The sequence below is a fragment of the Dreissena polymorpha genome, chromosome 8, assembly GCF_020536995.1.
Source record: "Dreissena polymorpha isolate Duluth1 chromosome 8, UMN_Dpol_1.0, whole genome shotgun sequence".
NCBI lineage: Eukaryota > Metazoa > Mollusca > Bivalvia > Myida > Dreissenidae > Dreissena > Dreissena polymorpha.
In genome coordinates this window covers 53,455,540-53,470,247 of record NC_068362.1, presented here as the reverse complement: position 1 = coordinate 53,470,247, position 14,708 = coordinate 53,455,540, and the positions used below count along the sequence as shown (strand labels likewise).

At 36.0% G+C, this 14,708-nt stretch overlaps 1 protein-coding gene across 1 annotated transcript in view; it reads right to left on the bottom strand.

The window, feature by feature from the left end:
* The window catches only part of LOC127841216 (exportin-7-like), a 69,410-nt gene extending 56,133 nt beyond the window's left edge, over nt 1–13,277 (bottom strand). The window contains exons 1-7 of the mRNA XM_052369879.1: nt 13,213–13,277; nt 10,102–10,248; nt 9,557–9,650; nt 8,343–8,413; nt 4,146–4,319; nt 2,358–2,507; nt 865–991 (exon numbers count right to left, since the gene is read on the bottom strand). Of these exons, the coding sequence (XP_052225839.1) occupies nt 865–991; nt 2,358–2,507; nt 4,146–4,319; nt 8,343–8,413; nt 9,557–9,650; nt 10,102–10,248; nt 13,213–13,227 (778 nt within the window). The 5' untranslated portion in view covers nt 13,228–13,277. The remainder of the gene's footprint in view (nt 1–864; nt 992–2,357; nt 2,508–4,145; nt 4,320–8,342; nt 8,414–9,556; nt 9,651–10,101; nt 10,249–13,212) is intronic.
* Between the last annotated feature and the right edge of the window lie 1,431 nt (nt 13,278–14,708).

Below are 14,708 nucleotides of genomic sequence, written 5' to 3'. Positions count from 1 at the left end.
AGCCATCAGAAATTCATCTTATGAAATATTCTGTAATGTGAAACTTTGATGGAACATTGAATATGATTTGCTAAGCGACCAAGATACGAGCCTAATGATTGGATGTGAGAAGGAACCCTTAGAAATGGGCTTAAACATAGAAGAATTATCAGTTGAAAATCATGTAGAGTTCCTCTAATCGATCGTCATCATACCGCCACTCTCATTTTTTATCCTCTGATTTGTGTCAATCTTAAAAGTGACCTCTTGGGTGTAATAGCCGCAATTTTCTGTTGATTGTGGAAAATTCACAAAATCGTGATTACTTCAAACCAATTTATTTAAGTTTGAGTGCATTAAAAGCTAAGGGCTTGTTAAAACTCTCTCTAGTCCGTTCCTTTGGAAGAACCAGTACTTCGCATTTTGAGATCAAAGGAACGCTCCCACAAAAGTAATCAAACCGCTTTCTTCTCGGTCGCTAGACGGACATCTGTTCCACTGCACCACAGCAACCTTTTTGGTAATTGATGTACAAAACTCAGCGTTTTTTTTCTTTAAAAATTGGGTCCGGTATTCGGCCCCATTCCCAATTGAACAAAGTATACATTTTTCCCAAATGGGACCTAAACATTCCAAATTGAAGGTTTCCAAATAAAAATTAAACAAAAATCTTATAGACTTTGACATTTTCTTCGTCTCCCATCCAGCCATATCAGTTCAACCTCATTAAAAATAATACTGAAAAACATTTCTATTCTCAATTTGAAGCATTTCTTAGCAAAAGAGCAACAACACTAATCTCCCAATTTTGGTCAAAATGCAGCATATTTTCTCAATTTAAAGGGACCCAGCCCCATTCCAAAATGATCAAAAATAACAGTGCACCTGTCCTCCAGCTGGTGGGTATCTGTACAGTACACAGGTCGTCAGAGGACTCGTCTGTGGATGTGCCAATGAAGTCAAACGTGAGGCAGTTGTGAGCCAACCGCAGGGAATGCAGCAACAAACCGTGCTGAAAATAGCAATAATACCAACTTTGAGAATTAAGATGATAATTATGAAGTATACCTAATGAGTACCGGTTTCATTCACTTGCATTAAACAAGCAAATTCGTTGAATTGATATCCCCCGCCAATAAACTTCTGGACACATAAGTTTTCTGGACGGATGGACAACGCCAACGTGCATCATCCTCTTATCCATATATATATACTCATACCAAGTTTCAATGAAATCTGTCAAAGCACTTCCAAGATATGGCTTTGGACACACACAAAAAGCATTTTTTCAAGATACAAAGGGCCATAACTCCGTTATTATCCGATGGTGTACAATGCCATTTGGCGTGCATCATCCTCTTATCCATATATATACTAATACCAAGTTTCAATGAAATCAGCCAAGCACTTCTAAGATATGGCTCCGGACACAAAAAAGCATTTTTTTAAGATACAAAGGGCCATAACTCCGTTATTAACAAATGGTGTACAATGACATTTGGTGTGCATCATCCTCTTATCCATATATATACTCATACCAAGTTTCAATGAAATCCGCCAAACACAAAAGTACCGGTCAGCCGGACGGACAGACAACGCCAAAACAATACATCCTCGCCTATGGCGGGGGATAATTTTTTATTTTTTTTTAGAATATTACAATTTTAACAAGTTCTAAGATCTTTGAGGTAGACAGACAGGTGCTTCACACAACCTGTCTTCTTAAGAGGATTGATATTCGAGTAAAATTGTTTTTAAATCCATCTTTATATATGGCAAAGTTAGGGCTGGGACCTGAAGTTTGGCACAGACGAACAGATAGACCGGCAGACACTGCCATTCTTTGAAGGGGTCCATGACACGGGGCAAAACTTCCGAAATGTTAAAAGTTGAATAATAAAATTGTAACAATGCATGAAAGTTTAAATAAATGTCAACATAAAAGAGTAAAAGTATTTCCTCTGACAAGATTTGTCTAGGACACAAGCAAATGGACAAGCGGTAATATTTCATTGCTGGGGTATAATGAAAAGTCAGCATCTTTGAACAGTCGATAAACAATCAAAAGCTACAAAACATGATATGTATTGCATACTTCACAAAACATACAAAATGTTAAGAAATTATTTGTGCATTGAAACAGCACTGCATTGAAACTATGAACAAAACTGAACTTTAGCAACATATTTTAAAATAAGTATTCACCATCATTTTGATATGAAATGTTTAGTAATTTATCACAGCTAGATGCCATTTTCTGAAACAACACTTTTCTCTTGTTTGTTTTAAGCTGCCTTCTAGTTTTACGCAGTAAAAATGTATTTGGGATACCCCGAATTTTCACCGTCAATACTAACAAGATTACCAAAGCTACAGACCTGGTTTTCATCTGAGAAGTCAAGAGTTTTGAGGTTTCCGGCCGCCGTGCGAAGCAGTGTACATGAAAGCTGGAAAATCTCAAACAACTGTGTGTCACGAAAGGAGGAAGCAATCTTTCTGTGTTTGGTCAGTGAGCGACTTATCTCTGCCTGCAATGAAACATATCATATAAATATGAACAAACAGTACACAAAGTATATGAAACTTAAAAATACAGTAATTCTGCTGGTTTCCGACAAGTATAGCCCACACACAAAATAAGAACAATTGTGTTATTAATTTCAAATCCTAAAATCACTGATGCTGATTTATCAACGGGCACTGGGCAATAATATTTAAAGCTACCTTAATTAAATGGGCCATGCTCTGTGAAAAGAGGGTTTAATCCATGTGCGTAAAGTGTCGTCCCAGATTAGTCTAGACAGGATAGAATTCAAGCTTGAGTTTATCCCATTTCATTTACCCATGCACTTCCAACCCTTAGATACTGATGAGCAGCAAAAAGCATGAAACCCGAACAGACTGTGACAACTGGGCTACATGCCTGTGTGGTGTTATCCCAGATTAGCTTGTGCAGTATGAACATGCTAATCAGGGACAATATTTTCCGCCTTAACTTTATTTTTGTTTATAACAGACTTTCTTTGAATGAAAAATTCCATAAAAGCGTAGTGTTGTCCCAGATTAGCCTGTGTGGACTGCACAGGCTTAATTGTGACGGCACTTTAGGCACATGCATTAAGCCTTGTTTTCCCAGAAAGAGGCTTAATAAAGGGAAAATAAATGACTTGACTGTGCCCTTGCTGCATTAAGCCTAGTTTTCCCAGAAAGAGGCTTAATAAAGGGAAAATAAATGACTTGACTGTGCCCTTGCTGCATTAAGCCTTGTTTTCCCAGAAAGAGGCTTAATAAAGGGAAAATAAATGACTTGACTGTGCCCTTGCTGCATTTTGACAAGTTTTCCCAGAGCGAGGCTTAGTTATGAGAAAACAAATTCAATGTTTTTGTTTTTTTTCAAAGTTGGGGCCAGGATTCGGCCACATTCCCAATAAAAAAGTACATATTTTGCCTTCAAATTCCCAATTGAAGGTTTCCAAAAAAAATTAGATCTCAATATTTAGTTCATATCCAGCTCTACAAGTTGAAACTTGTTAAATATAATATTGAAAACACTTATTCTCAATTGTGAAGGATTTGTTAGAAAAACAACAACATTAATTTCCAAATTTAAGTCGAAATGCTGCATTTTCTCCCCATCAATGGGCCCAAAAATGTTGAAAAACTACATTGTAAAGTCACAGATGCCATGGTCTTGGCCATCTGATTTAAAGCTACCTTAATTAACTGACAATTAAGCTGAAATACATGCCTGAACAGTGCCATGCCTAGCTGACCCAGTTCATCTTACACAGGAGCTTTTTATTCTCAATGTTTAACCCTTTACCATACCACTTAAATACATATTTTCATGCATTTGCAGTCCCTTTAAAAGTTATATTGAAGAACTTTTTTACAATACTAGACTCAAGTTTTTAAGGCTTCATTACCAAACCTTAGATACTGTTGAGCAGCAAACAGTACAAAACCTGAACATACTGCAGGTTTCTCGCAGGCTGTTCTGGTTTTATGCTGTTTGTACATTGCCTTTTTCACTTGGCTGGGAAAGGGTTCAGTACATGTTAGCAAAAAACACCAATTTCCCAATTCTACTCACAATGAAGCTATTTTGCCCATAAGAACCTTGTCCCATCCAAAAAATGTTTTTTAAAAAATTGCCTGTTCTGTACCTCGCTGACCCTGTTCATCTCACATACGAGTTGAGAGAGGAGCTGTACACCGATCATGATGTGCTGGCTGGAGCCACTGTTGATGAACTTGCCCACGTCGCTAACCACATTCCTAAACACGTACTCATCCTTGGCCACGTCAAACCAGCCCAGCTTGGTGATACGAGAAAATAGCTGCAACAGGGCAACGGCATAACCATTTATAACGATACCAGGAAATTAATTAAGCCTCACTCTGGGGATCCTGGCTTAATACTTGTGTGTGTAGTGCACTTTATCCCATCATCAGACGTGTATTGTCGAAATACACCACTGTGGAATAAATTTTCCTCTATTTCAGCAGTGCTGAAATATAGCTGTCACGCGCGGCGGAGAATGGTCATATTACTCGGAATCATCTATAAAGTAATCATTTTAAGTAAAATCGAATCAGATTCAACAAAACAAACAATTTGATACCAAGATGTAATATATTTCTAACCCATAAAGCAACTCTAAAAGCATAAAAACATTATTTACAAATATTAAGTGCGCGTACTTGTGACGTCATTATTAACACGTCATACGACACAATGCATGTTCTTTTATGCTAAAGCTGCAGTTGTTTAGTGTTTTTTTTTTCATTATTTCTTTAAAATCGGGGACGTAGAGGTATGATTAACAGAAAAACAGGTTAGTGACTGATCGTTTTGTAATGTTTTAGGCTCAGCACGATTAAAATAATGAAACAATGTTTGCTTAAAATAACTTTGGGATTTTCTGGTAGTTCGATTTTCCTATTCTATTTTTAAAGAAATAATTTACGAATAAGAAAATTGATGGGATAAATCGAACACTAGGTCGGTGCCAAATAAAGCAAAGTTTATTTTGCTCAGCACGAAAATCTGAACCACTCCCCAAGGCTCGTGGTTCAGATTTTCTAAGCCTCGCAAAATAAACTTTGCTTTATTCGGCACCGACCTAGTATTCTCTATTTCCTTCTTAACTGGATTTTTTTAGCAAAGAACAGTCTTTTTTAAATGAAAAATTCCTTTCACAATTAAGTTTCGTCCCAGATAAGCCTGTGCAAACTGAACAGGCTAATCTGGGACAATACTTTACCGACATGCATTTACATCTGTTTCAAATGTTGCCATCCCCAGAATTCAAACCAGGGTCCTTTGCAAGCAAAAGCTTATAGGCTACCACTTTGCCACGCAGCCAATCGAGTTAAACATAAAAACATAATAGCTATAATAATAATAAACTTATTTTCCAAATAACTGAGCAAAGCGCTCTACTATTTTTACTGATTTTGAACTATTATTATCCATTAATTAACCAATATTTACCAAAATAATTCAAAGACAATAGCGTCATTTCGCTTGACTAAACATAATGTATACATTCTTTTTTAAATATATGAAAACCCCTATTAATCCATAGATTCCAATCTGTTTACAGCAGGCAGTCAAGGGAAGTGGTCAAAGTGGCTACTGTAGGCAGTTGACCAACTTTTTAAGATGCAGGGTTTTCATTAGGATTCTTTGTAGCAGGCTTTTGAGTTATTTGAGGAGGCCAACGTTCTAGGGGGTCCGGGAAAATTTTTTTAAATAAAGGTGCCAAATCGTGGCCTTTGAGCGATTTTGGGCACATATTTTACATGATTTTCCTCAGTTAAAATAGAGGATGTTAATGTGAATTGTAAAGTCCTCAGGTTACATCAACTCTCAGGGGTGTCAATTGTCCCAAATTTGAAATCCTGAAAATAAAATCTGGGTGCCGATAGGGCCACGGTGGGTTCAGGGCACACCCTGGACAGGGGTCCAGAGACCCCCGGAAGCACCTGCAATTTAACTTATTTGAAACAAAGAAATCGCTTCTCCTGAGCTTTAAGACACCTGTATTTTTGAGATTCAAAACAGAAAAAAATACTTTGGCTAGCAAATATCAAAATCTATTTCTTTAAATTTTCATGTAGATGCTTGGGTCTGAGGTGGAATGTCCCCGTCGGGGGCGAAGGGCCCGGGCCCTAGCTTAATGTATAATTTCTGTGCAGTACATAACATGTATTCTTTACAGTATTAATGAAAATCTGAATTAAACAAACACTGGAAATTTTAACATTTTAATAAGTTGTAACTTCCAATAATGACTATGACATTTCAAAATATAGAACTAAACCAATTTAAATGACTAGTCCACAAGTAGTTATTGCAAATAAGAAGAAACAGTACACACTGTAAACATCTTTATCACATGTCAAACAATAACATTCAATATAATTAACCTCTACTTAACACGATCCCATTTTACCAAGAGTATGTGAATAGCAATTCAAATACTATTACCAAAGGAGTAAATTACCTTAACAAAAATAAAGTCTGATAAACATCACAGGGGTTTTTCTGCCTATTATGGGAAAAGGAGTCTGACCAAATTGGGAATTTTTTATCGACAAAATTGGTCATTTTGGGAATTTTTGCTTCGATGAAACGGCTCATTTGGGAAAAAATTGTGAATTAATCATGCTTAAATAATTCAGTGGTTTAACAAACAAATTTGTTTTTATTTGGTTATTTTGTCTTCTTTATGTAAACAGATGCAATATTGGGCATGTTCAACGTTAATTCAAGTACTGCAGTATTGTTTTTCAGTTACAGTTACACTCTGTGATAAGAACTGAACAGTCAAAACCTTATAGCAAATATTTTTGACCAAACAAACACTGGTTAGTCACACAAGTTATAAGATACTTCATTCTTAAAAAAAAAAAAAAAAAAAAAAAAAAAAATTTTTTATTTTTTTTTATTTTTTTTTGGAAATTGGGAATTTTTTTTTATAATTTCGGTTTGGGATCGGGTCCGTTTGCTTTGGGAGTGCCTCCGTTGTCCGGAGGCGCAGACAGTGCTGAAAAACCCGTGCATCACAATAATTAAAACAATAATACTGAAGCATTTTATGAGCAAATACCTGAACATTTATAAGTAATACTGTGTTAAGAGTACACAATGACTGTCTTTTTCTGAAATAATTGATTATTCAGTTTATAAAGATTGTGTGCCTGTTGACATGAGAATAATTGTTGTTTTCTTTATTAACTTAGGCAATTATTTGGGAAAAAAATCGGGCATATGTTGCCCCAGCTGATGCAATCTTAGGATTTAAATATTTTGCTGAGGAATCTTCTTTGGGCCATTTTTTTCAAATAAAAATTTGGACATAGCTTAACATTGCAGTGCCAATTCAATATATTTAGCATTTAAGCCAACCAAATGCGACCTTAATCAGGAAAAAATCAGGAGAGTTTGGGGCTCGAGAGTTTCATTTATCCTAATGAAAGACTCACCCTCCTGTAAAATGTGGTAACAAATAAATCCACTTACCGCTCGGAGGATCAAAACTCCGCGGAAAAAAACAAACATCAACGAAATCTGTCGAAAATCGAATAAAAAACGAAATGTAAGTGTAGCAGGAAAGTGCATTTATCCGGAGGTGCCGGTAAATGATAAACGTTAAAAAAAACTGGAACAAGATAACTTTAACAGCGAACTATCGTTCTTACTCGAAACACAAACGAAAAAGTCGTTTATTTTTCTTTTTTTTTTACATATCTAATTGTTGACTTTGTCACAGTTTGTGACCTTGAATCAAAGTCGTACAGTCTCGTTACCCGCTCCGCAATTGGACAATTATATCGATACGACCAATGAGAAAGCAGTTAACATATATCGGCTAAGGTTATTTACTTCCGTTTCAGACAGTTAGTATATTAACGAATACTAAATATCTCGTCATCGTCGTGAAAATTTGCCGATGTTTTGTTTTAATTTTCTTTCCGAATTTGAGCCGGCCTGAATAACATTTGAGGCGGTCAAATCGGCCGCCGGCCGCCTCCTAATGAAAACCCTGAGATGGTTTGTAAGCTTACAGTATCATTCTCATTCAAAGAAAGAAATATCAAAAGCATTCTTCTTTATACACAAATATCACACAAACATCATTTTCATTCAAACAACCACAAGTTTTGCACAAGTTTTTTTTAAATAAGTCAATGTTTTATAACAATCTTTGCCATCCACGGCTCAACAAAAGCAAGCTTAATCTTACCACGATACTTTCACCATTAACACTTGTACACACAGTGGTCAGAAAAAGGCCTGTTTACACCAGAATATTTAATTATGTAAACCAGGAAGCTGTTTAGTAGATTCTTACCTGCACAAGGGCTTGTAGGACGTAATGCACCAATTTTGGCCGTGTTCCCATGTAATTGAGTATATAATTTCCTGAAATTGCAATAAAGTGATGTATAAGTTAACAAGAGAATATGAATGCCTTGATTCTGTCTGATTATGTCTTAGCCATACTTATACCATTAAGACCTCAACAATATTCAGTTTGCTTTAACTGTCAACCCTTCGCGAAAATCAAAACACTTTAAGTAGCAAACAATGTAATAACATGGTTGTTAACCATAAATCTTAGAACACCTATATTTCCTGTATTCTATGAACTAACAGTGGGACATCCATGTGAAATAGTGTGCCATCCATGTCAACTCACTAATATGACTTAAATGTTTTAAACTCACTAATATTACATCCATGTTAACTCACTAATATGACATGCACAGTCTCCGCCAAACTAGTCAAATTTTTACAGGACAGTAGGTCCTGTAAACTGGGAAAAAATACAGGACCTCCTCTTTTTTTATAGGACCTATCAACTTACATAAATATATTAATAAAATAACACGAAAAGACGAGACGTATACCCCCACATGGTGCATTGAAACAGAATATTTTCATGCTGTCTTAACAAAACAAGAGAAGCGAATTTATGGCGATTTTTAAGAATTAATAATCCATTGTCGTTTGTTGATTCTTGTTGCTAAGTCTCAGTGCGCATGTAAGAGAGGAATCTGGTCAATACGGCCTAAACCGACGACGGCCTAGATAATTGATCACCAGCCTTTTTTCACGCAGGGACATTGACAGTCAAGATCATGACATTGCGAATGAAGATGATCACAATTATTAATATCTATCTCGATTACATCCATACAAATTGATATTTGTATCATTTAATAATCAGATTTATAATTATCTTAATCAGCGACTAGGCCGTCATGGATTTAGACCGTTCTGAGGAGCATTTGTCATATGGTAACGACGCAAAAAAAATGGACCAATCAGGTGCATCGCAAAATTCCGTATAGTAGAGCGTTGGAATGGAAAGACGCGATCGCTATTTTTATACAGCGGAAAACTTTCAGAGCCTTAAAAACATAAATAATCAACAATTTCGTCCTTTTTTTTTTAACAATTGGTCCTGTAAGTTAGACCGACAGGCCGGACCTTACAAAATTTTACAGGACATGTCCGTCGGTCCGACCATGTTTGGCGGTGACTGCATGCATGTGAACTTACTAATGTCAATCCTCTGTTCTAGTGGAAGGGTGAGATTGATTCTACCCACTAACTTTGTAAGGGTTGTAGCTGCAAGCAACTGGGCATATGGGGACTGAAACAAATATCCATACACTATAAATGATTACTTTATTGTATTACTTGATAACCTGTAAGTGCATTATACTACGATTCTTATTAATCAGAAGGCAATAAACAAGGCAATTGAAGATATGTTTTAGATTCATAAATAATATTTAATAATATTCACACATTCAATCCATATACATGTAACTTAGTGCCCTTAACTGTTCTATAAAAAAGATAATCAAATAAGCTTGTGATATGTCAGGGTTATCATTATCATTTGAAACAAGCGATTTTCATATAACGGCAGTATTCAGCAAGGGTCTATCAGACTCGAAAGGCACCACAGAAATCTACACACCTAGATTTTTTGCATGAAAAACTGTTATTTTTCTCATGTCATAAGGTGTAAAAAGCTACAGAGACGGTTATTTTATTCGTATGTCAGCAAAGAAATGCTTTGATAATGAACCACTCACATTTCCTCGTTCCAACAAGAGTTGACACTTGCTGAGGCAGTCTGGGGCATTGGCGAAGGCCACCAGTGCCTTCTCCGCCTCTGTTCTCAGACTGGTATCTGCTGTCTCATAGAGCTGTTTGCACAGGTTTTCCAGCTGCAGAAGCTCCTGTATTCAATCAGGACATATCTTATGAACATAAGCAGAGATCCCAGTGTACTAAACTATACAGCAACTTGTCGCCTATATAGGTATATGCCGGATTCTTATAGCTATTAACAAATTGCTTCTGAAAGCGAAAAAAACAGTTTCCTTTTTTGCCAAAAATGTGTTAAAACATACACGTTAAATCACACAAACAATTGATTGTTTTGAATATATTTTCATTATGTTATCACCCACTATCAAACAGCCATAGGGGTATTCACAGGGTTCGACACTAAGGCACGTCCGACAAACATTGTCTAGTAAGATCGGTGGTCGGGCTAGTAAAACTGTAGGCTAGCTTTTCCGACTGGTCGTACATAAAACATCTATACTGATTCATATAACTATAACTAATCGAAAACCTTTTTCTCTTAATGTGTAAAATAACTCTTGTATCCTTTATTTACATCAGAACAAAACTAGCGTGTATAAATAAACACGGAGCAATCACATGATTCATCGCTATTTTTAGACGCGAAGGAGAGCTTCCCGCAGAAATTGCTTGTTTCCATTGGTCAAGTTGTCATGAATATAAATGATTTTCTGCAGTGTCGTAGAACTTTACATCATGTTTTTACGACTTCTATCGAAAATCGGTATCGTCAATGTTAACATTTTGGCGTTGATGACGAGAGAATGTAAGTTAAAGAGTGGCTTTGTTCAAGATTGGATTTTCGTCCGACAAAATAGTTAATAAAGAAGAATCCGCCGGTAAAACTGACACAGATTATGATGAAGAAAGGGCCTTGGAGCTGTGGTAGCATGCAGCACAGCGGTCAAGGAGGCCAGAATTTGATGACGTTGAATAAATGTCACCTGCTGTACAGACATCATTTGTTTAACTGGTGATAAACAGTGAAATTATAACAAACAATTTATGTTGTTAAATAGTTTTATTTTATTTTTTATTCTGTGCATCAAAATAACTTTCTTGTATTCACTAATTATTTACTGATAAAACCTGATTAAACAGTTACACGACACAATTGTGTTTATTTGCTATGTCATTTATGGTCTAGTAGACATCAGATTCGGGCTAGTACATTTTAAGAGGAGCTGGTCCGATGGTCTGGCTGTAAAAAATGTTAATGTCGAACCCTGATTCAATTAATTTATACATTATACAGAAAACAACTCGCTTAATTTGTTTTTGACAAACATTATTTCAGAAGCATTTTTTCTCCAATATTTCTTTATTGAAAATAGTCAGGGCCCTCGTTTGGCCGTTTTTGGGACAAAATTCCGCCCCGTTCCCTCTGTAGAATAGTAAACTTTTTTCCACTATTTCAGCTAAAAATTCCCCCCTCCAAAAAAATTTTTTTTTTTTGATCAATTTTATACCTATGTTGCCAGCTGGTATTGTGCTGTTAACCTTTAATTAAATGTCTATTTATGTAAACTACATGAAAATATAGCAATTTTAAGTGTTGAATGGTTGGTGAAAAGATCTACAATTCCCCTTTTCGCCAAAAACAACACGAAATTCCCCCCTCTAAAGGCCCTGGCCTCAATCTCCCAAAGTGTAGCAAGGGCCCTGATAGTTCAATCAATTAATAGCACGATGCTGCATTTATTTGAGGCTGATGCCCATGATGGAAGCTACATCAGTATCAATTAAATGGTCAATTTGAATAAGTCTCAGTCTAAATGAACCCTCTTTACCATTAGTTAACAGAATTATACTGAAAAGAAACATACCTTTTTCTAAGTAAAGTAATGTTCATTCATAAATTTCCTTCTGCATACAATATTTCTTGAAGTAAGACCTTTTAATTACTTTCACTATTGAAATCTTGTTTTGTTTTGAAACTGAGTTTCATTGCTTGCTATTTTCAATAATGAGCTACATAACCCACTTGTTGCAAGACCAGGAGCAAACATAAGGACCTCAAGACACAAGTTGAATGTAATTACAAGAAAATGAGAAATATAGTGTTCATGAAATATTTGATTTTTCTTGATTGACTTGTGATTCTTAGTCTTACATGAATGTAATTATTGTACAGCAATAAATAAAACTGAGTTGGAGCATGTCAAAGAATCAAAGAATTTCAAGTTGGAGAATCTCAGTGCAAATAAAACTACAAAATGGTTGAGAACAATTGCATAATTTAAATTATAATACTCACATTGCAGTTCTTTGCGTTATAAAAACATTTCCAAAAGTAAGACTATGAGACATTTCTGTAATAATGTGTATTTTTATTTCAGAAAAAGAACAAAGATTCAGATGACAAGTATTATAAGAAGTCTTATTTGTTCCTATCATTTCTCAAGAATTAATTTCCTTAACAATGTGACACATTTATTTTAAGTAAAAAAACAACTGACTAGGCCAATGATTTTGCTAACGCTGTACACTTAATCAAAGTTTGCGCTCGCCCTCTCATAAGTTATAACTAATGAAATACACAATATCTTTGATGATGACGAAACCCATATTGAAATTGATAATGAAGATGTTGGCTCAAAGGGATCCTGATCCTAACTTACACGGCTTACAACAATAACTGAATAACGATTCTACGGTATGTATTAAATAGCCGATGGCTATGCTTTAAAACTATTTTTTTGGCAACTACAGATCTAATTTTCCACACCTCTGTAAAACTGATGTGGTCTTAACTTATACACTTTAAATGGCAGGTTGTTTTGTTTACATTCATTTATTTTATATTTCGGGTTACTATTTTAACAAGAACTTAGAAAGATATTTGTTAGAAAAGACCATTGGCGGAGACAGATTTCAGATAATTGCAGGTTGGATAAATCGTCATAATTTCACATGCAAAACGTATGGGACATGCACGTTTAATTTTACAATCGTAGACTGCCGTACAATTATGGTGTATTTCAATCAATTGCAACGGTTGCCACTACGAAAAATACGAATTTACACCGAAAATTTTGAAAGAGCGCTATTACCTGTTCTTCCGCCATTGTTGTGTTCCCTCACTTTTGGTTTATTGCGCATGCCTGGATTGTTAAACCCAAAGCTTTAATGAAGAGAAAGAAAACGATCCGCTCTGCTGAACCACAGTTTCGCACTTGCCCTCAGACAATTAATAAAAAACACTTACTATTGCACAATATCTTTTAACGACACACATATTCTGACGATAAAAACTTAGTTTTATTTTTACCAACACATGCTAAAATACAAATTCATTATGAAAATTTTCTCCAAACTGACCCAGAATCGTAAATACTCATGTACTAATTGATGAAATATCGTATATCTTTATGGGCCTATCTTTATCCAGGTATGTGTATTAGTTAATACACATACCTGCTTTATCTTTAGTCAATTCTCTTAGCTGACTTATCAAATTATGGTCACTGCACTGTGACCACAGCGTGATGCAAGAAGAAATAGATATAATTCTTATGATTTAATATAACATAAGGCGAAGTGAGGAGGTTGGCATGTTCGCGGGCGTAAGGGTTTCGGGGTGGGAGCGTGGTTCAGGGGTTGGGGCGGGGTTCAGGAAAAGTTATCGGTAGTCTTAAACTAGTCATTTTATTTATCAATAATACTTACTCAATCAGTTTTAACTTATTTTTAACTCGATCACACTTCATGCTGAATGCTTATTGAAGCGCTCGAGTCCGTTTTCAAGGTAGAACCTGTACTTGGCGTCTTTGAGGAGATCTGAAGGACAATCCCACAGTGGGGATCGAACCCTTAACCTCCCAGTCGCTAGTTAGACACAATATCCACTACGGCGATATGCGATCATCTTAGAGTATGAATTGACCACGTTGCATACAGGTTTACTAGGCGAAAACGCATTCGCTTTTCTAACGTTTGCCAACGCTTCAGTTATGCAATTGAATTCATAGAGGCTCGAAAATACTGCATTAGTCCACGACTCAACTTGATGAAACTGTATGCATTGCAAATGTACACAAATACTTTTTTGTTATCATGTTATATCCCCATCACGCCGGACTGGCGTTCTTACTCCATGTTAAAAGCGACGCAATAGGATCGCCTGGACGCCCTGTGGTTATAGCACAAACGGGTTCAAATATTGTCTCCGGGCCGGGTGTGCGGGCAAAATTTAAATGGCAGAAAAAAAAACCGGATCGGGTCGGTTCAGGCATTTAATAAGTTAATTAAAATATAACTACCCCGGTACATACATTTTCATAACATGTGGCGGCGCGTTACTCATTCCACTGTTTGTCTAGAAAGATTATACCGAATAGTTTTATTTATATTAGATTCATATATTTAATTATGACTGAAATACTGAACAACATATACACATTTATTTCGCAGACATAACATTGTTGAAGTAAAAAGCAAATGCTTGTATTCCTATCATCTTCGCCTCTCGGTTATATGCCGCAGACCAACTTCCAGCAGATTTGTCGATTCTGGGCGAGTCTCTCCAACTACCCCTCGTCTTGCCCAT